The sequence below is a fragment of the Haemaphysalis longicornis genome, unplaced genomic scaffold (assembly GCF_048455015.1).
Source record: "Haemaphysalis longicornis isolate Haplotype H1 unplaced genomic scaffold, Haemaphysalis longicornis Haplotype H1 scaffold_2, whole genome shotgun sequence".
Taxonomy (NCBI): Eukaryota; Metazoa; Arthropoda; class Arachnida; order Ixodida; family Ixodidae; genus Haemaphysalis; species Haemaphysalis longicornis.
The window spans coordinates 248,308,042-248,331,196 of NW_027526295.1; the positions used below are offsets into that span (position 1 = coordinate 248,308,042).

The 23,155-nt window shown below is 43.7% G+C and overlaps 1 protein-coding gene across 1 annotated transcript in view; it reads right to left on the reverse strand.

Moving 5' to 3' along the window:
- Positions 1-19,626, reverse strand: part of LOC144170351 (mitogen-activated protein kinase kinase kinase 20-like) — a 32,622-nt gene extending 12,996 nt beyond the window's left edge. The window contains exons 1-14 of the mRNA XM_077700099.1: positions 19,505-19,626; positions 16,985-17,374; positions 14,436-14,523; positions 13,373-13,477; positions 11,921-11,986; positions 10,362-10,390; positions 9,160-9,243; positions 8,353-8,493; positions 5,442-5,516; positions 4,603-4,657; positions 4,421-4,472; positions 3,565-3,700; positions 3,122-3,166; positions 2,399-2,429 (exon numbers count right to left, since the gene is read on the reverse strand). Coding sequence (XP_077556225.1) covers positions 2,399-2,429; positions 3,122-3,166; positions 3,565-3,700; positions 4,421-4,472; positions 4,603-4,657; positions 5,442-5,516; positions 8,353-8,493; positions 9,160-9,243; positions 10,362-10,390; positions 11,921-11,986; positions 13,373-13,477; positions 14,436-14,523; positions 16,985-17,362 — 1,285 coding nt within the window. The 5' untranslated portion in view covers positions 17,363-17,374; positions 19,505-19,626. The remainder of the gene's footprint in view (positions 1-2,398; positions 2,430-3,121; positions 3,167-3,564; positions 3,701-4,420; positions 4,473-4,602; positions 4,658-5,441; positions 5,517-8,352; positions 8,494-9,159; positions 9,244-10,361; positions 10,391-11,920; positions 11,987-13,372; positions 13,478-14,435; positions 14,524-16,984; positions 17,375-19,504) is intronic.
- Positions 19,627-23,155: the final 3,529 nt, after the last annotated feature.

Here is a 23,155-nt window from a genome sequence, read left to right on the forward strand (position 1 = left end):
TCTGCGACTTGCGCATGCGATGCCGAAGGCGGTTGCCTATCAGCACAACGTGCAGGTAGTGGAAACCTCCGGCGTATCTCGGCTCACAATCTCCAGGCGTTCGAAACAGAATAAAGGGTGGTTGCTTATCTGCATGCGGTTCTAATCGCAACAACTTACCGCACCCGAGGGTGGGGAGGTGAGTTCGCTATCTTCAGAGGTGTGGTGAAAGCAAGGGCAGTTCAGGTTATCATGCGAGTGCAAGCGGAACACACGAACTAAAGAGTGCCTATTTCTTTTATTTTCTGCGTGTGTCCAAGTTAGAGGAGAGAAAAGAGCGCGGGTTGCTTCAGCTGGCTGAATCCATCTTTTTATATTAACAGCGCTACCGACACAGACAGAAAGAAGAGGGCACAAACACGGCCCAAACAAACAGCGCCATGTTTGTGCCCTCTTCTTTCTGTCTGTGTCGGTAGCGCTGTTAATATGAACAAGTACCAACTCGCCCAGTCTTCCGTTTTACCATCTTTTTACTTTCTTTTTTTGTGACCCTGAAATGATGCCCTAGCTGCACCTTTCGATCAGTGGGCCCTCCAAGCAACCACATTATGAGCGGTACGCTTATGCATCGAGTTCTTTGGGAGGCCTACCGGTGGCCAGGAAAGCCCATGTTATCCGCACTATAATCAGTTACATTTTAAGTGGTCTACACTGTAATTTGATGTCTTAAATTTTGTGATTTTCACTACAACGACCCTTCAGAATAACGAGCAATTTGCCGCAGCCCCCTGAAGTTCGTTATACGAAGATTTCACTGTACAAAGTGAAAAATATGGGATGGGCAAACTTTTGGGTCAGGAGCAAAAAACTACAAAAAAGTAGCTGCACCACCAACCAAAACTGCGGAGCTATCGAGTAAAAAATAAGATATGGGCGAACTTTCAGGTCAAGTGTGGAAAGGACATAAGCGATCGTGTCGACACAGGAATAGATGATTTGTGTTTACAGTCAAACTCCGCTACAACGAACTCCGCTACAACGAAATTCCCGCTTCAACGAAGGTTTTTCGATTCCCCGCCCGCATCCCATAGGCCCCAATGTATTAAAACTCCCTCCACAACGAATCACTTTTTTTATTGTTCTCCCGATTCAACGAAATTTTCCCGGGACACAAGTCACTCGATTCGACCCGAAGAGATGTGCCGTTCAAGTGACGATGCACAAGCTGCCGACGACGTTGGACCGGGGCAAGACGCGACAACGGCCGAAGCATGGGCAGCTCTCGAGGAAGCCGGCATTGTTCCTGAGAACGTAGCATTGAGCGACTACGTAAATGCCGACGCGGACGTGATCGTCTACGAGGAGCTGAGTGATGCCGAGATCCTCAAGAGTGCTCGCGCCGCCTCCGCCGCCGCCGCCGATTAATCCGACGACGAAGAAGTCGGGCATGGTGTTCCGACGGTCCCGACGTCAGTGACCGCGTCGCAGGTCATGGACTCCTTGGACGTTTTACGTAGTTTCCTTGGCGCCCATGACGATGATGTCGCCATGCAGCTCCTCGCAGACTGTGAGCAGCGCATTCTCCCGTTGCTCGTGGGAAAGCGCAAGCAGTCAAAAATCAGCGATTTTTTCAAGTTTTGGAAATAAAATGCTCCCAGAGTGTCGTGCATATCCTGTGCATATCAGTGACCGCAAATTAAAATATAAACTCCGCGCTGTGATTTCACGACGCCTGCTTTTGCGCGGATCTCCACGAGTACGACGCGCATATTACAACGCTGGTCTAAGCGCCACGAGACGCGTTGTGACCGCAAATTACGATATAAACTCCGTGCTATAAAAAGGGTGCTATTTTTGGCGGAGCGAGCTCCAAGCAAGTTGGCAACATTGGGGCGAAAAGGTAGGTGGGAGATTTCACGACGCCAGTTAGACGCCTGCCCTGTTTTCTTTATTTACTGATTTTTTCGCGACAACGAAATTCTCGCTACAACGAAATTTTTCGCGATCCCCGTGAATTTCGTTGTAGCGGAGTTTGACTGTATTTTGTTCAGTCATCGTTGCTAAAGGCATTGAATGATGCGCCATTGTCAGAGTTCAGCATAAGCTGCAGCACTTCGTCCACCATACTCTCCCGAGTTTCAGGTTCCCTCGCCAGTTCCGTGCTCCTCGCAGACGCCAGGCGCTGGTTGAATTCACCGTCTTCAGAGCCGTGAAGGCTTGTCGAGAATCCTTACTGGTTAAACGATGCCAAGGCGGTATCTCCCACTCTTCTATTCTTCCCATCTACTACCGCTTCAATTAAAATCGGGCCCTATTAGGCGGGGCGGGTGGCCAGCAGCCGCAGCTGCTCAGCGACCTTGGATTAAAAAGCTATTTTCCATGCTACTTCATGCTGTTTACAACTTTTTCAAGAACTCACCATCACAGCCTAACTGCTGCACCCACAGGAACTGAAACGAGAACAGAATATGCAAAGCTTTAAACGCTACAGCAAAGCAACGCACAGCTTACGGCAGAGATACTAGTACGAAACAACCGTAATAAATTATCATGATTATACGATTAATAATGCAACTAATAAAAATTAACAATGGAATTTTTATTGCAAGACCAAAAGGCATGTAGTTCCTGAAAATGCCATGATTGTGAAGCATCTAAAGCTTCCAAAGTTTCTGAAGCCTTTCAAGCGAAAGAATGCAAAGCCAGCAAAAAAGAGAAGACTTGGTCTCTGTTGCTAGGCAACAGCCAGGTGCAGAGGGAATGTGCAGAGTAGTTCGCCTGGTGCCAATAGAAGCGCACCCTCTTTTTTTTTTTTTTTTCCTGTTCTTTCTTCTCTTTGTTGCTTGTTCTTTCCTCTTTCTCCAGCCTCATTTTGCTGCTTCTGCTTGCTGTGGGACGTGTTTGCCCAATCGCTTTTGCACTACCACCACATTTACCAGTTGAACACCATTCGACTTTTTTCTATACGTACTTGAGTATATGAATTTTCTTCTACTTTACCAAACAACACTTCTCAGACAGCTAACTTAGAAGCAACAATGCAAAGGCTTTAACAATAATTACACAACCGTCAAACCGCTAAAAAAAAATCCTCAGAAAAAAAGTCTTCGCACTACCAAAGGTGACTCTAGATGAAACTCACCACATGGTCCACGGTCCAAGTATTTACGTCGTGAACATACAGCTCCTGTAAAGCATGTTTTGCTCATGTCATGTCAGAACAATTTCTGGTATGGCTGTCAAGCACTGAGTCACAATATTACAGAGTCAAGGAGAAACCACAACTACAATCTCTAACTCACACCAAAATGCACACAACAGCGCACAGCACTGCAAGCATTGCTACGGATTGACACACACATGAAGAATAATCACGCAATTCAAGCGGCTCTGCTACCAATTTACAGAACACACTTCAAGACAAAAGGGAAAAAAAAAAAAAAACTGATTGCATTACTTGAGAACTGTTAGACTTTGCTTAAAAGCGTAACTGTCTTGCCTCGCTGAGACACTGCTTTGGCAAGTTCTATTTGCGAAAAACTAAGCCTTGCAAAGGCCACCAAAGGAGAGAAGGAGCCCCCTCACCATGCAACCTCTGCGTCGTTCGAGCAACTGCTCCTTCTGCTGCAAACGGCTTTCCCATTCTTCCAGCTGCTTCTGTTTCTGGCTGAGATCACGCTCGGCACGCTTCATAAGCTCCAAAGTGGACTCAATTTCTTGCCTACGCGAGAGAAACGCACAGGAAAAGCCAAGTTAACTTATGCACATACTGTCAGCTTGAGAAATCACAAGCAGAAGACCACATTACGAGGAAGGTGCTACAAATATAGAAGATATTTCCCATCGACGTTCTGCTGATGCCAGCCGTTCATCACCAAGACAAAAATACATGGGCCCCAGGGGGATTTGGTGAACCTACACCCTGTCTATTGTCCAAACCATGAGTTTTGATATTAATCAGCTGTAAATACACTGAGAAGAATCTCCCCCACGAAAATTGCCTAAGATTTGCATAGTCCATGTTATTGTGGGAATATTGATTGATTGTAGGGTCTAACGCGCCGATGCAACACAGGCGATGAGGCGGCGCGAATGTAGGAATATTAATGAGGTACAACTCAATTACCACTGATAACCATAATTATACCTTACATCTACTTTAAAACACTGATTATTCTTGCAGAAAGGCTAAAGTCAAAAATAGGCAATTGTGCATTGGCAATTGCAAAATCAAGAACCTGGCTGAACTTGAACAGTACAATAACCGTCTTTTAACTGCCTTCCTTGTAAAACTAACCTCAAATTACACTAAAGCCTTGAAGGCTTTTTTTGGGGGGCGGGGGCAGATTTGGAAAGCCCAAAAGTACCGTAAAGGTCACACAAATTTCACCTTAGCAGTGAAAGTAATATGCCCAGTAAATGAGAGGAGCATGAAACTTACTTCCACACACTGCGTTGAGTTAGGTACGCAGACGCAAGGTTGCACAGAGAATCTGAAAAACACCGATGGCCGCCGCAAAACACGCATGAACCCTACTACGGCACAATATGCAACAAGTCGCTTTTCAAGAGTGGGAAGTCGAGGCACACTTCCTTGAGCAACCTGACTGCTACAAAACTCACCATCTTCACTCATTGTGTTCAAGTGGTGCAAAATACTGGAAAACCGGGGTCTCTCCTGCAAGTGAGAAAGACAACGACGCATTGCAGCAGCATGGTATACCTTTGGAAGATTGTTAGTCAGAAACGGTACAAGATTCAGCATAGATAAGAACAGCAAAACATACACAGCTAAATAAACATTAAACTCATGGGTATACTCAATGCCACAAAACAAAATCCTCGCACAAGGTTGTGGCATGCACCAATGGTAAATCAGATGGTTACCGCACAAGTTTCTTATGAGTCCCACCTATGCCCCTGGTATATATATACATGCTCCTGAGGAGAAGAAAGGTTTTATCACAGACACCACCCTGCATTCTGACTAATTCCTTTAAAAGCAGTTAACCCTGAATTTCTTTTCAAATTAACGTAAAACTTAGCCACTGGTAGTCAAGCATTTGTACAGGCTGCTTAACGTAGTAGCAGAACAATTGACTTGGTTCCTAATCTTAGGGTTTCCACAGATTTGCCTAACAGCGGCAATAACAGAAATCACTTCTGTACAACATTTAACAACAAATGATGATCTAGAGTTGGTGGTAATTTTTGCCCTGGTTGTGACGCTCTCATTGAAGATGGAAGGCCAGAATTTTTTAGACAAAATATTCAGCACCTTTCTATGAGGTACCATTATGATTACAAAGCAACAGCATGCAAGGGGGTATTCATTGGGTTAAGCGTTCACATTCAGTATAAAGAATACGACACCAATCGCATAAAAGAGCTGCTGTTCGAGTCCACACAAGCACAGTGCCACAGTGTTCATGCGCATCACAATGTTCAGGGTGAAGGCTCACCTTAGGATCTGTCTTCCAGCAGGCAGACATCAAGTTTGCAAAGGCTGCTGGGCAAGTGCTTGGAATTGTAAGCCTCTGAGCCGTAGTGGTAGCAGGAGAAATAAAGAGGCAAACAGAATAAGTGCACTCAATCTCTTCTATTGTCATTTCCCCACACTGAACTTCAAGAGAAAAATAAAAGTATCCATTTTGTTGTTGGTAGAAATGTCGAATGCAGAAAAATTGGACCCCTATTCTCCTTCATGGACAACCAATCGTTACTCTGTGTAAACCAATTAAAAAAATCGTCAGCTCGTCAACCAGCCAGGGCTGACGAGCATGGTTAAATCCCCCCGCCAAAAGTTTCACACACCAGCTCATCGCTGCCACAACCCTCATACGTGTGAAGCTTCTCAATACAATGCAGCCTTTAAATTAGCAGGGCTGCGGTGTTAAGAAGACACTTAAAGCTGATCAACTGTTTGTTTTAACTTAAAAGGTCGGGCTTCCCACAGCTCTTAAGTTCATCTTTTGCTTGATGACAAATGACGCTCTACTTGTGTCGAATAAAATAATTAAAGCCGACATATCTTATCCCTTCTCCTTCCCACGTGTTTTTCCCAACAAAAAAAAAAGAGCATGCCACAAAGTGAACCAACCAGAACCAAACGAGTTGTAAGACGGTACCAAATGGCACTAAATAAGCCTACCGAGCATGTGTAGCGGTCCTACCTAACTAAAACGGTAGCCCTCTTCGCCTTGCAAAAACACTCAGGCAAGCTCTGCCAATCTGGTTTCAAGTTCACAATTCATAACCTTTGAAATCGTAGTGCAAAGAAACGCACAAGATGGTGATACATCATCTCAGACGTTTCTGACAGCTTCTGCCCTAACTCTTTCGCGACCGCTCCATAGGCCATCGATCACATATGATCGATGGTTTCGCGAGCCTGCAGAATACAAATTTTCGCTCGATGGAACACCTAGCGACATCTAGGAGATAATTTGAAAACTGGAGTTTTCTCTTTTGTGAAGTTTCTTTTTTTATCGCCAGGCGGCAACGCGTCAGATATTTTATTCTGACGGGCAGTGGTTTCGAATGTAAACAAACATGGCGTCATACTCGTGCGAGCGCGATAAAAAATCCGCCTCGTCTCGGCTCGCATATCTTCGCCTTCTACTGTGGATTTTAACGATGAGAGTGGCAGTGAAGAGTCGAAATGCGGCTTTAGAGATCGGATTTCAGCTCGAGTGAGGATTCGGGTGTCGATCAGCCTGGAACATCAAATCGCGCTCAAAGGTGGGTGTTGGATTCGGTTTCAATTGGCTCTGGAGTAGGTATGTGTGCTCGAACTATGTTCTGGCTGGTTTATATTTATTCGCTAGGGTGTTAACTACCTATGGTGGTGATCTCCTGCCACCAGCGCAGAAACGGATCAAGTTTTCGCCGAGACAAGAGCCCGGCAAGTACCTGGGCGACGACGTAGCCATGGCCCTAGTGCCAAAGAGATCACACACAAAACAAAAAACCAGTTACACCTAGCCGCATCAAACTTTTTCAATGAAGAAACAAAGCATTGTGTTAGATTTTGTATATCCTGAAATAATTTTATTCTTTTTTAATATTTTTATATTTATGCTTTTTTCTATCTTTTTCTGTAGTTTTTTTACGAAGTTCTTAGTTTCAGATTTTTTCATGGTTCTATCGTCAGTGTTGAAGTAAAACTTGGTATTGTATGTAAAAGAACATATAATTAACTGCATTTTGGTATATGCTAAGGCAGGATGGTGCCTTTGCTTTATGTAAAAAAAAAAAATTTGTACCGAGACCTCCCTTTTTCATCACTTTTTCCGGCGGTCCCGAAAGAGTTAATAAGCAACAGCTGCTGCCTCGAGTGATGCGTCTGTTTCCTTGACACTGTAACCTCCCAATACTGGCCAACTTGCTTCCACGCTTCAGTGTAACTTCTTGTGATCACCTGTGTCATCCTCTGCACAGATGTTTATCCGCGATTCCAATGCGACCAAAAACAAGCTATATGGTGCTTTGTTTCTATGTTGCCAATGCCACCAGTAACCGTGCGTGTCATGTATACGTAGGGTTGTTTGTTTTCGGGATTTATATTTTTTTTTAAATCGGGGAGTAAAAATCGGGTGCTATTTCTTGAACTGATAATTGGGGAGAAATCAGGTTCTTTTGTAAAAGCATTCCGAAATATGGGCTTTTTTGGGTTAAGTCTACAGACGTATTAAGAATACACTCAGTTTATTTTATCAGTAGGTACCACGAGCTTCTTAACTCTAACATGTTAAAATTGGTGTTTGTTTCAAGCTGGTAATCAGGGGGGGATATCAGGGTTTTCTAGCAAATACTCCGCGAAGTTTGGCGTTTATTTGGAAATGGATCAGTGATGATGGCAGTAAAAACCATCGACAACTTTTTATAAATGAAACATTTTATTCACACAAACCTGGTCATCGATTTTTTACACATCATTGGTTACGTACGTTATCTTCTGCATGCGCAACATGTAGGTCTCCATTTAAGACCAGTCCGATTGTAGAGCTTATCTCAGGTGAGAGAAACTTCTCTTGATATTACAGCTTCTGTTAGCTGGGCACACCGATTTCAGCGCAGCATTTTCCAGCCTGGGGTAGTGAGCGGTAGAGTCATGCCAGTACTCAATGAATGCAAAAGCTGTGTTTGTGGGGCTTGCTTCCAGCAAGTACTGGTTGAGAACGGGAGACCGTCAGTCCACAATTGTTCGGATCGCTACTTTGAAAAGGTCTGTTCGGGGAGAAATTGGGTTTAACCCGATTCTCCTGAAATGTGTTCAGGATGTAAAAATAGGGTGGAATCGGGTTTTACTCGAAAACGAACAATCCTATGTATACGCCCTCCCCCACAAAACAAATTCGCTGCCACACTTACTTCTTCCTTCTCAACGACGGCCCATGCCACCTGAAATCCTTCGATGCCTTTGAAAGGAACTTCATGGGTGAGCAGCTCCCAAAGAACGACCCCAAAGGACCAGACATCACAGGTCTCCGACGATGGCAAGCACTGAATGACCTGCACAGACACATACACTGCTGGTAGCCCCACAAGCGGCTGGCCCGCTCTTGGTATGAGAATTACAAAATCATAGCAGCGCTCCCTTCTTGTCCGTAAATAATCACCATCAGCTTTAGCTGACGCACCAGCACTTCATCCTTATTTCTGCAGACACTCATCACAGTGATGTGTGTCGACTGGTTTCCACTTGAGTGTTCTAATAAAAGGTCACTCAGAACAACAGCCTTTCGAGTAAACCTTGCCTTCTCAATGTATGTACAAATACATATCAATTGCCGCTTCAGCTGCATTACAATGTTCAAGGCCAAGCTAATTATTAAGTTAATGCAAACATTGACTCTTTCCAACATTACTTCATTGTGGGGTTTAAAACGCGTCGACGCTACTCAGGTGAGGAGGCACGCCTGAGGGCTCTGGATTAATTTCGACCACCTGGGGATCTTCAAAGTGTGCCAAAATCTTGAACACATGGGCATTTTCGCTTTTCATCCCAATCAAAAAGTGGCCGTGGCGGCCGGGAATTGAACACACGTCCTTGGGCTCAGCAGCACAACGCCTAGGCCACTGAGCCACCGCGGCGGGTGACTCATTCCAACTCCATGACGTTTATGAAAATTGCCTAAATGCTGAGCCAGACTTAAGCTTGGAAAGTGAAAAATTCACCTCAGGTGCCATCCAGGGCAGTGTGCCAGCGAGTGACATCCTGGTGGTGGCACCCAGAAACCGAGAAGCACCAAAATCGCATATCTGGTAAGAAAATTCAAGAGAAAGACAGTTTTTCAGTGCTTACAAATGGTGTGCTTTGTCCTTGAAGGAACATCAATGCAACATACAACTTTATGTGAAAGATTGGGCAGGTCTTAACCTCTTACTATCTTGTTCAATGCAAAACATGCTTCCATTACAGAGGAATTTGTATTTAAAAGGACACACTTAGGACTACCAGCTTCCAAACAATCTTACGACCTACAAAAGAATATTATGATCCACTCAGCAGAGCAAACAAGAAACGGGCCATCACTATGTTGAATACACAGGGATGAATGCGGCTTAGTGGGAAACGGATATCAGGTCATCAAAATTTCACCTACTAAACCTAGTATGGGCAAATATCAAGGCAAATAATACAATGCTAAATTTGAGTTCGAATCTAATATCAGTATTTGAGAACTTTGAATATTTTCTATGCACTTCAAATTTTGACAAAATCTGCAGAAATTCCGAGAATTGTCTACTAATGCGTAGCATCCTTATGCCGCTTGTCTACAGTGCGAGTTCTTTACAGCTAAATTATTTGGTTTTTCTAAATTGTGTATGACCAATTATCTCCAATTACACTATTATAACAATTACAGGTGTTACTTCCGCCAAATCTGCATTTTTGTGTAAATGAAGGGCGTTGGCGTTACCCGTATTGCCCTTTTCTCTACTTTTTGTATTTTTCTTATTTTTTGGTTTTTCAAAATTCTATCAGATCAATTATCTCCGTCTACGCTATTATAACAATTCAAGGTGGAACTTCCACAAAATCTGCATTACTGTGGAAGCGCACGACGTTACACGGTTCGCAATTTCCGCTATTGTTTAGTTTTTCTCTCTCTCTCTCTTTTTTTTTTAATTCTGTCGGAACAATTATCTCCCTTTACGCTACTATAACAAATAAAGGTGGAAGTTCCACGAAATCTGCATTACTGTGGAAATGGAGGACGTTATACGGTCCTGGCTGTGGGGGTACTCGGCAAAGGATGTTACGCATTACTAATATGAATAGACACTAGACAACACCGAGCTCAATAGGCTTCCCCACAACGCACCTGAGCCCACTTACGGGACTTAATTTCACGTGCACAAATTCAAACTCATACCTTGCAGGTGTAGTCGGAACATATGACCACTGCAAAGAAAGTTAGAAACGACACGTAAGCACAGTATCCTTTCCACAGCCATTGGGAATCTGTCAACATCCCTAGTGCAGTTTCTAACAAATCGTCTGGGCTGATTCTTTTGTGGATTTACTGTGTTTCACAACTCATGCAACATTCTTTTTTTTACAACATGGCGGTTTCCTAGGGCCTTAGGTCTTTTTCACCAGATTCCCATTGCCCCCTTCCCCACTCTCAAGAATGTACAATGAACGCCCTTTTTCTCCCGTAAGATCGAAGCAAAGTTGGGGGTGCGTTTATTACGTGGGGTATTTTCCAGACACTTTTCATGAATGACGAAAGAAGGCCACCACGAAACAAAATACAGTATTTCATTAGATAACCTACCTTTCAGAGTAAATACTATACGCATACATAATTTGCAAACGCACAAAGTTTTTATTGAACTGCACTCGTCTTCGTTTCTCAAAGCTTCACCTCGTCAATTCCGAAATGTCTATCGGCAGCACGGTTCCCATGCTCAACTGCGTGCACCACAACTTTTAACTTAAAACTGGCCGTGTAACTGACATTTCGGCCCATCGCCGACTTAAAAGTGAAAGACGCGCGGAAAAGCAAGCAAGTAACAACGCTAACACGAAAAATGTAGGGCTAGACGCTCAGCGGACTGAGCCGACTGAGCATCGTCGTGATTCCATGGCTGTCCCACGACACCGCGCCGGAGTGTTTGTTCGTTTTTACTTCGAGAGACGGCTCTGGGTAGCATGCGTGATCATCATCAGTGGAAGCGACTAAAGTGGGAAGGCTACAGTACAGCCATTCGTGGAACGGCAGGTTTGAAAATTTGGGGGTGCGTTTATTACCTGGGAAAAAAAGAAACCTAATTTTGATGGCTAAAGTTGGGGGTGCGTTCATTACGCAAGTGCATTCATTACGCGAGTAAATACGGAATTTCAACAATGATCCACCACTAACACTTGTGTCACCCTTCTTCTCGTCCCATTTCTCGAGCTTTTTTCCATGGTTCCACATACACCAATTTGCCCGGGCCTGTATGCTCCTGAAGTCGCACAGTTTAGCAATGTGGTTGGATGTTATCCCGCCTTCGCAGTGTGCACCGATTTCTCGGTTATTACTATGGGTTTTACTTTTGGTCAGGAACAATTTGCACACAACATTCACGTCGGCAATCTGTGAAATGCTGCCCTGCTGAGGGACACTTAAGTGTATTTGTCGAAGTCTAGTGAGCAGCTGAACAGAGGCAATCAATTATTTGGATATTTAGCATAAGTTTGGTTGGTAATGCAAGGCAATGTAAAAAACAACAAAGTAGATAAAGTGATTTGGAATGCTACTTACAACCCTCTTTAGTATTACTTAAAAAAGGGCTTTGCAACTGGCATTCGAAATTCACATTATGGCAGTACTCAAATAAAATATTTAGGAACAACTGAATAATACAATAACTACATTAACATTAAAACAACAACCATAAACAAAACTGACACGACCCGACCAACCAAACACCGAAACAAGCTCACCATTTTTGGACTTGAGGTCTCTGTGAATAACTTTGATGGGTGCCTCTTCGTGTAAGTAATGCATGCCTGCAATCATCAAACATTAACAATTGCAAATTTCATGTTCCCAGCCACAGAAACGTGCATTGACCACATTTATGTAGCTTAAACTAGCGCAGCATAAAGGTGACATCAGCCCCACATGGATAGCAATCAAACTGCGCACCCTACGCGGACTACATGAAGGAAATTTGACACTAAGCAGATAAGGGGGCACTGGCATCAGCTGCAACAGCAAGAGTCTAGACAAAAGAAGGCAGCGGTTGCATTTGTAGAGGATACAGGCAGCCAATACCACTTTAAAGGAGCCCTGCAGACAAAACACAAGTTTGGTCCATTCGAAAGAGTGCCTCGTTAGAATCGTACTGACACCACTTTTACCACACACTTCGCTGAAATAAGCTACATAACTAAGAAAAAAGGGAATAGCGACCCATTAGCTCATTTCCCGCAACAAAACCTATGATGTCATGTGCACCAGCTCTGCGATTGGCTGGCTGAGGCCGGCCAAAGGAAAAGCAAATTAGGCAGAGCTTATAAGCTTGCTGAACGAGCTAATTGCACTTAAATTTAGGGCACATTCTTTTTATAGCAGTAAGAACGGTGGGATAAACAGTGGAAGTTACGAAACCACACGTAAACATAGAAGCACCGACGTGTACTGCTGTTGGCACTGTGCGCACTATGCTTGTTTTAGCTGCACAGCAGCCTGCCACTTTGGAGTTGTCTTACACGACACTGGCTGAATGGTGTAAGCGACAGCGTCTCATGGGACCATATTTGTCGAGTGAGCGCCATGTTTCATGAAATAATTATTTTCTTCCTAAACAAAAGCAAGCCAGGCACAAATATGGTCAAAAATAAAGCAACAGCAGACTGCTGAGTATGCTAGCGCCATCTGGGAGGTTTGACAGCAAGCAAGGTTGCAGAGCCGAATGGCACAGAGGAAGTTCGTTTGTATACGCGCCGTTATGACTTCATTGTAGACATCACCAAAACGCACGATTTGGTGGGAGAATCAAAATTTTAACCTAAACTGATTAATTACGCAGTGAATAAAGCATAGTTTGCTTCCGGACAAGTGTTGGGGGCATTAGAGAACATGAATTCCTTTGAATAAAACAAAGTTGTATTTTGTTGGCATGGCCCCTTTAATAGCTCGCACACTCTGTGACTCGAGTAGTCTGATCAAACTATCCGTGCATTACAGTTGTAAAGCCAGAGATGACAGTTGCATGACAGTTGTAAAGCAACCAAACGCTCTCTGTGACAAGGCCAACATCCGACCAATGAGAACAGCCTAATGAGAAAGATGCTGAGATGCACATGTGAAATGACATTGAAAAATTGAAAAGGCTAACTATAAAAGTAATGCAACTCTCCAAGCTTGTACTGAAATTTCCCCCTGCTTACCTGAGGCAATCTGGATGCTCCAAAGTAGGATCTGGCCAAAGCTTAGCATGGAGTCGTTTTCTTGCATGGCGAGAAACGCATATAAGGACCCATGCTCTGCATACTCTGCAAAACAAAAAACAAGAAGTTCAATGTTGCAAATGAGCGATGTGTTCACGCATGATTTTATTGATATATAAAGGAGCTCTGAAACAGACATCAGGCCTTGGTGATTTGTTTGGTTTGTGCAGCATGGTTCAAGTGGTTGCTTTGCCTGTCTGAATGGCACGGTTCAAACACAAAATTGAATTGACCATTGTTGGCACGGCCCAATCCTCAAAATAAAGAGCAGAAAGATCAGGTAGCAGCATGCGTACATTTTAAATGCTCAATAATTCTCTCTCAGATCTGATTGATTGATTGTGGGGGTTTAACGCGCCGACGCAACGCAGGCGATGAGGCGCGCCGTAGTGGAGGGCTCCGGATTAATTTTGACCACCTGGGGATCTTTAACGTGCGCCGAAATCTCGTACACACGGGCGTTTTTGCTTTTCGCCTCCATCAGAAAAGCGGCCGCCGCGGCCGGGAATCGAACCCGCGACCCCGTGCTCAGCAGCGCAACGCCTTAGCCACTGAGCCACCGCGGCGGGTCTCTCAGATCTGCCAATGGTATAACAATGGCCTCGCAATTGTTACAATGAGTGCTTAAACAATATGTAAAAGAATCTCTTTGCAAGTTTCTTTATAATTTACTTTTTTTGCACTCATGATTTTTTTTATTCCTTTATTTTTTTAATACTTAATTTATTTTCCAAGAAAAAGAAAACCGGAATAAAGCGATTGATTGATTGATACATTGTGATGCAGCATGCAAAAAGGTCTCCCTCATTACATCACATTTTAATACATAAGGCTGCAACAGAGACCTCACACTACATACCAGTATATAATTAAAATTTAACAAAACATTTATCTAAGGGTGCCCAGACACAAACACTACCCAGCCAAGTGAAATAACCACAAAACAAAACAAAACAGTGTGTTGACTTTATTAAAATGTGGCGGCAAATAAAGATAGGCTTACCTGTGACAATACAGAAATTTGGTGCCTTGGTGGCAGCCCCGTAAAATTTTATGATGTTTTTGTGGCTGAGAACACTCAACACTTGAGCCTGAAAACAAGCAGAAGCGGCACTGGTATGATTTTCTTGCCCACATTAGGTAAGCCCAGTGTTTATTGCAAGGAACCATATTATGCAGGAATCGTGGGCCTGGAAGGAGAAGCAACGTTACCCAGTCAACCTGCATCAGAAAATTTAGTGCATAAGTGCTGTGGCAACTTGTGGTGGAACCTTGTGAAGATGTTGCGTATTGCAGTGTTGCGTATTCCGTATTACAAGGCCGACTTCAGCCATGCAACTAACACGCAAACATTTCGTACATCAGTGACTAAAATCCCTGAGGAGTTGTGGGAAAGGAGCGAGAAACCATAGACCGAGACACTTCAAGAGAAAATAAAAAGAGAGGAGCACCAAAGAATTGGTGACCTCTTATAAAATGCTGCTTTGAGATGTAAAAACTCCAACTTCAAGCATTTGTTTATTAAGGGGGCAGTTGAATCTTTGGGGCCGAAAAACGGTCAAAAAAAGCGTTTTCTGAAAAATGGCATTTTCAGCCTCCACGGCCATTTTTTGATCAGTCTGTAAATTTCCTCATTAAAAGGCACCATATTTTGTTATTATATTATAATAGCATTTTAAAGTGCACTCTACAGCTCAGTTAGTGCAGAGTTCGATGGTGAAACGGCACTTTTCTTGCAATGCAAAGCTAGCATTTCGTCCTCGAATATCTTGGCACCCAGAGCAGGTACAACTGTAATTCTTTTTGCTTCTGATACCAAAATGTATGGAGAATACAATGTTGGAAACAAATTATTCAAATGGAGGCTTTGGAAAATTATTATTGTGTTCAATTGGCACCACCTGTGAGCCATTTCTGGCAGAGCGCGGGAGGAGCGAAGTTCACTGTGTTGTAAACGACCAAAAATACTGAATCAAAAAAGTTCTTCCTACGTTGTATTCTTTAGTCATTTGTCTGCCTAGCCACGTGGTAATTGTCATTCTGTATCGAGTGATTATTTTGTAACTGTGACCCACAATAATGGCAATTAATCATTAATTAACTCAAAATATAATCAACTTATAAGAATCTAATGGCAGATTTGAAATCAGCACAAAAAACTCTATAATGCAGTGCAGTTTCATTTAAATTGGTTGGTAAATAAAAAAAATAGCTCTAAGAACAGTCTGCCCCCTTCAAGCCAAACTGTAAAAGGCACCACTGCTTCTTTCTAACCCGGGTTGCGCTCGGATACAGACACTAACTTCTTAACCTTTTAATTACTATCCCCTAGTTAACATGCTAAGATTGCAATGTGGTGGGAGGCTAAAATTAAAACTTATGTGCTTCATAAAGCCCCAAAATTTAGCATCTGGTTCAGAATACATGCTAGCAAATTATGTGCCCCGCAATTATATTGGTGTCCTAGTTTGTATCGAGCCCCCCATCCCCAGCTGCGAGAATGGAGATAATTTTTTGTGACTTTTGCTCATAAACGTTCCTCGATGCTTGGCCTGAGAGATCCCTCTCCAAGGAATCCTTCTCCACGCATTCTAGCACATCACTCCCTCCACACACATGCCTCCATGCCCCTTTATGATTCTGCTTCTCCACAATTTTTACATGCAAGCATAAGCCTGTCTTTTCCTTGTAATAATTCTTTTACACATTACCCAGCACTTCAGTTCTATGCAAGTGCGCTTATGCGTCCCTGTGCTACAAGCAAAGCTGTAGTGGAAGTGCATTACACTTCTGCGACGAACGCTTCGCAGCAGAACAACAAGTACTGTGGTGAAGCATCACACAATGAACACATATTGTACCATCATGGTCAAGCATTCACACATAATAACACTTTATCTGCATGTTAGAACACCACTGACACGTATCTATGGGTAGAAATCAATATGTGAAGCACAATGGATGCATTCAGTGCAAACTGGCTCTTTTTCTTCCCTTTTCCCCTCCGGCCCATCCTCCTCCCCAACATGAGGCGTTCGACCTCTCCTATATGAATAAATTAATTCATTCATTTACTTTACTGCTTGTTAAAAGCTACGATTCGTTCATCACTAACTTTCTCAGCGATTTTTTTTTATTCAGCTAGTAAGCGCTGTGCCCAGAAAATTTTCAGCTGAGAGGGTGCGTAGCTGCTGCACTAAGTTACTGCCTCACCGCAGAGCGAGTGTAACACACCCTGCCCACAAGTACTGAGGAAAAGCACTTGCACAGATAAGTAGAAGCAGGGTGCACCACTGCAATAAAGGTGGGTCACTTTTGAGCTTCCATGTGTGTCGGTCTAACAGTTTCACTTCCACCCCAGCTCAACATGTCACTCTTCTGTGATGCTCTATGACAGACTTACAGTATGATATTGAGCTGACCAAATATAATCTGTGTTTTCACAAAGGCGGATTAGCACTCCTGATTCCTGCACAAAACAAACTTGGTACGAAATATGACTCATCAAGGATAGGAGCCCTTGCTCCTTGTTAGATTTATTCAGGGACTTACTTCTTTCTCGAGGACTAGGAGCTTCTTGACAGCCACTTGGAGCCCCTGGGATTTCCAGCTTGCCCGGTAGACGCTTCCGAAGGCCCCGCCCCCACACCGCTCGTAAAAGTGCAGGTCTGCAAAGTCCACCTCCAGAAACGGAGGGCACAACGAGGACTCCGAGTTTGCACACTCGGTCGTCAGCTCACTGCCATCCTGCCAGGAAGCACTGCCATCGTTGGAGCGCTCGTCCTCCGCAAATTCTTCACTTGTCGGCAACGTCTGCTGGTTCAGGGACAAGTCGAGGCTGCTCTCCTCAACTTGCGAGGGAACCAAAGTGCTCTCCTCGGCTTGCGAAGGAACTAGAGTGGCAGCAGCTCCACCAGACTCGGCGGCCATTGTCAATGTGGCCTGGGAAAAGTAGAACCATTGGGTTACGAGCAAATATTTAGTAGCATGATAGTGCTACGAAAGCAGAACTGGCAACCTGGCAAAGGTTGGTTTTATCAGCAACCAGTTCAACAATTAGTTTCTGGTGCAACTGTGACAGCACGTTTATGAATAAGGTAGATCTATAAATGACTGATGGGCTGCTGTGACTACATCACAGTTCCCGTAACCTTAACCAATGGACATCTGGAACCACTGGGTGTCCAGCAAATTTTTTTAACTGCAACAGTGCCCATGTAAAACATTTCACTTTTGTTGTTGGTTGAAATGAAGAAACCAATTTCTATTCGGGTGGCCATCTTTAGCATCCTAATTATGATTTTTAGGCGAACATCTTGACAAATTCTTTCCAAATGCTCTGCTGTCCTTACAAGTGAGCATGTATAGCTAAAAAAAAGCTCCCACAAAATTAATTCATTCGTATTCTGCTATTTGTTACTGTCACTGCTTAACTCAAGTTCAAGCTAGTTTGAATGACCAGTCTGCACATTTTGAACCCCAGAGCAAGCGAAGAAACATGGAGGACAGTAAGGGGACAAACAAAGCATTGCGCAGCCTGGCAGCTTTTGTGAACAGGCCGCCTGCAACAAAAAGTTTTTTTTTTTTTCCGGCAATTTACAAGCCAAAAAAAGTTAAGCACTTAAGCACAAACAGGTGAGGTATGCGAAAGACGGGATGAAGAGTAAGCGCTTGCACCAACTTTCCCAGTCTTCATTTGTTTTAAGCACCAATGTCTAGTGCGTTTTCCATTATGGTGAAGGCCAAACACATTGCTGGTTATGCTAGTTTCCCACACAGCTTTTTCGTATGAAGCTTCGGTGTCTGAAGACCTAATTGTTTTTCTATTATAGGAATGAGCCTAGGTGTTTCACCCAAAACGTATTCAAGCAGAGTGTGTGACAGAAAAAGAGCCCTGCACGGTCACACACGCATACAACTACAGCATTAATTGTATGCAGTTTCAGTAAAAGGAATGGACATAAATACTTCTGGGAAATATGTGGAACTGAAAGTCTGTTTTTAGCTTCATAACTTCTGAATACTTGTTAATGCATGTAATGTTGAGTGGAAACTTGCGAAAGTTAGAAACAACTCGTCTAAGCAAAAAATATGTGAGCTGCTTTATTTACGTCACTAAACCTTAATTAAATTATACAGTGCAGAGTCCTCAGTCGGCGAACGACATCAATGTTCAGCAGATGTGTCAAGTGGACCGAAATTTCCAATCAAAGCTAAGCATGACGACCACGTCGCACGAGAAAACCACACACAACGTATCAGACAGTACCGATTCGTTAAGGAATTTTGCGTTAACTTAACTTTTCGCACAGTGAAGTAATCTTATGATCAGCAACACTTTAATTACATGCGACACAACTAAAAGCACTGACACAAGGCGCACGAATAATGACGTCGAAACAAATACAGATATATACCTGGCTGCCAGAGGCAGCGTCTCGCCTCAATAATCACACCACTGCGACAAAAAACTGTAATGCGCAATAGCTGACCTCGCTTACTTGTTTTCCACACACTCAGCGGCTACAAGTGTGCCAATTCAGATTAGTAAGCAGAAAGACTTTCTCAACTACGTTGGCACGCAATCACTGCTAACGCTTTTATTGCCCTGAAACTTGAAAACTGCTGCCTCAATCACAACGTCGTTTCAGCCTATAACTACGGCTACAACGTCTAAGCTTTGACAACACACAAACAAACAAAAACAAACGCGCACATACACTCGGGACATCAGAGCACACACCGTGAAATATCCTCGCAGAAAACATTGCGCTCGGTTTCACGGACTGTCGCAACATCACTTCGCTACCCGTGCGGTTAGCAGCCAATAAAACGTTTTTCCATACCAACATATATGCTATTAAAGTTTTGAGTAACGGCACTGAGACATGGCCATTATTGGCAATCGCAGAGTGTGTTTCCGCGGTCCGCGGCGAAGATCGGTCGTGTTCAGTTTTAGCTACAACAGTATCGGATATGTGCTTCTAACAAGTTCCGCAGATTGCAAAACCACCACACCATTTTTTTCCCGCTGTGCGAGCATTGCATGTGAAAGAAATCAATGTGGCTCACCTGAAGCCTTCAGTCAGTAATCAAATGAAGGGTCTCATGAGGGTACGGAAAGTTAGTACGTGCGTTACGGCCTATGGTGGAATTTTAGGCCTAGTTCAGTGCAGACGACAGGCACGTGACCTCAACTTGTTCATCTAGCCGCACGGGGCGCCTCACAAACTGGTGTTCAAGCATTTATGTATATTAAAAGTAAAAAGTGTCCTTATTATAATCATTTATAATTAGACTATCGTCTTTAATAAAAAAATCCCTTCCTAATGCCAGTAAGAATTAAATCATTTTGTTTTGTAATTTATTGGCGTTGGCTGAGCTCTAACTCTATGTCCACTCGTACCGCTCGTACGTTCTACCATAGAGTTTCTTACAGTACATAGAGTTAATTCTACTTAGTACTAAGAAGTATTAACTACTAAGTTTACTACTAAGTACTAAGTATTAGTACTTGTACTTAGAGTACTTAGTACTAAGAAGTAAGAAGAAGAAGTTAGTACTAAGAAACTCTATGCGTTCTACAACCAGTTCATTGTAGCGGTACCTAGATGACCTAGATTTTGTAGTGTAGATAGTGTAGATTAGGATACACAGAAAACGCCTTGTGGCAAAGCCGACTTTCTTACGGATGTTCCGTATCTTTAATCTAATGTGACCTCGAATGTTACGCAGAGTTTAGTTTTCTGTGCCATTGTGTAAACAAATGCCTCGTACGGGGAGAGTATGGTTTCAGGAAAGGGATGGAACTCGTGTTTTATCGGAACTATCAGGAAGCAAATTCGACTCTGCCATTACGCCGAGTGTCATTTGTGTTTCCGGTCAATACTAGGCGTCTACAACAGAAAATGGCTTTTGTGTTGTTTTTTCAGAACAATTAAAACAACTACATAACTACCGTGAACTAAAGCTTCTAGTTACTATAGGTGTATGGATTACCTTGGGCAGTTTTCATACAAATAAAACAAGAATCTGTCGCTTCTAGGCCATTCCAGCAGCATCACAAAGCCACTGTGGTGAAGCGGACAGCCCGATGTTTGCTTGCGAGGATTAAGCAGTTCTGAAATTAATTATGTTAATAAAGCATTTCAGAAAAATTGTACTTTGAATCGCAGCGACGCTGTTTATGGTCAGTGTTTTATGCATTTTTGTTCTACATCGTCAACAGAAACACAGCGTACACCCTCTTTGTTCGCTCTCCAATCATGTGCGTGGCTATTGTTTCCTCCGGCTCCTCCAAGTGGCAGTAGTCGTCCAAACGGAGCACAATCGTGAGGGCCCCACGTGTCTATGAAGCGTGCATTCATGCATGAATGTTGTAAAAGGTACATTTACTCTACAGTCACGTGAAGTTACTTTGCTTGTCCGTTGTTTCATTTTCATCAAACCTTGTGCTTGTCACTTAGCTTTCCCTCCCCAGTGCTCTAGCCTGGGCCTCGAAGTAGATCGTATTGGCGATACCACCTTTGTGTCCCCTTAGCGGTGGAAGAGAGGACGCCGAACACGTGTTGTGTTCTTGTCTGTGCTTCTTGTTTGCACAAATGATGATGCGAAGTTTACTACGGGTGAAAACATGAAATACTTTTTATGCCCATGCAACAGCAAAGATGGTGCAGGGCTTCCAAGCCCTTGTGGTTTTCCTAAAATCATGTGGACTACAGTGCAGTTTGCCTCTCTCTACACCTTCTTTTTGTGTGTGCTTGTGAGTGCAAGACGTTTAAAATTTCTAGCATTTAACCCTCATCACGCATTCACCAACCATCTGAAGAAACAATCCCAGCATTGTGCAGGGCCGATTTCTGCTTTCATTAAGGAACCCTCTCATCCTCTTCCACAGTGCTACAAAGTGATGCTTACTGCACCTTTTGCAGTTAAAAATTTTATTTCTGTGCATAGATTATCAGATCCGCCATATTTTTAACTTGACCTGGTCGGCCGCACAGTTGGGGCTTATCCACAATCACATGAAGACAACTTTTTTTTTCTTCACGTCCGTGAGACACACTGTAAATAGTAGAACACTTGTGGACTAATTCGTCCTGCAGAACAGTTCGAAGAGATACTCCATGACAGCTGAATGTTCTGCCTAATGCTGTTGCTTGCCAGAGTGGTGTATTGGTGTATGTTACAGGTTATTGTAGTATGAATTCTTTCTGCTGCAGCCAGCAACTTGTACCCATCGCTAGTGCGCTGCTCCCCTCTAAAAAAAAAAAGTTTTTTTCAGTATATTTACAAGACGATTTTCTGAGAGACAACGGCCAATCACTACTGTGTGGTTGTGTGCTACGGGAATAGAGACAAAGTGGAAGCGACGATTCTGGCAGGGTAAATGGGTGCTCCGCCGCTGCCCTGCGGTGGTCATGAAACAGCCACAGGTCAGCCTGCTGACCTAACGCTGCTGTCCCCACTACCTGGCATGCAGCCGTGGTTCCCCTGTGATGGTCTAGAGAGCAGCTAGAGACAGCACGGACCAGCACGGATCTACACCACTAGCTTGCCTACGCCTAAAGCAGCCACGCAACTGATCTGTACCTTCACGAACATGCCTTCCAAACTGTGAGACAATTCGTTTGTCCAATTTGACTCCTCTTAGAATCGGACTCGTGATTCCAGTGTATTTCCCCTTCTTTAATCGACCGCATAAAGCGTGTTGACTTTTAATTTTTCATGCTTTCTTCGTCTGGTATCATTACCTTTCCTTCCTTGATGTTGGCGATTGTTAGGGACCTGCACTAGTTCCATTACAAGATTCATAGCTCATTGTTTGCAGTCATTTCAAACTTCTTTCAGGGTGCCATGTCCATTATACTGCAACACGAAACTCATAAGAACGTTCCAATGAGAGCAGTCACTGCTTGAACATCATATGCTAAACATGGATTGTATTCTGTAGTTTGGAAGCATAGTTGGTTTAAGCTTTTCTCGATCGCACGTTAGCATAACGAGCAATTCCTCAACCACAGCTACTGTTTCGCTACCGAGAGGAGCACATTTAAATATATGAGCCAGACATGCTAAATGACAGCATGGACATTAGGGCCTTTGCTTTTCCCCCCCACCAAGCTGAAAAGCCCGCTTCCCAAATTGTAGAGCCCCAGAACTCCCTGTGCATGCTGAATACCGCCTGGTGGTTCTGTTGGACGATGCCAAAGAACCCCAGAGGCATCCCCACCAGCACAAAAGCTTGCTGAGATTCGCTCTTCCCCATTAGTACTTCATGCCGTGTTCCGACGTCGAATAAAGTAGTTCACTGTACGAACGATGAAAAAGTTCTGCAGTACCATAGACCCGAATTCAGGTGTGCAACATGGAGACTTACCCTGGTATTCCGAGTCTTTCCTCCACTCGAGCTTCCGGTCGAGGAGATCCTTGAAATCGTTTTCCCCGTGCATAAGCAATGCGGAATCCTCCCCTCAGCCGAATGGAGGGAGCAAATGGAGTAGAGGAGGGACTCGAAATACGGCCCTTAGGCCCCAGTAGAACTGTAGCACAGAGCTTCTTCACTTTTGCTACCTCAGATTTACTGCCTTTCCACGACACTAGACATTCCACTTTTCTCGGGACTCACTTATTCTTGCAAATATCCCTCGTTAGCCAAATGTACAGCAACTTCTCTGCAGTGACATACACCTACCAGCACACGGGGTGGACAACGTTTATAAA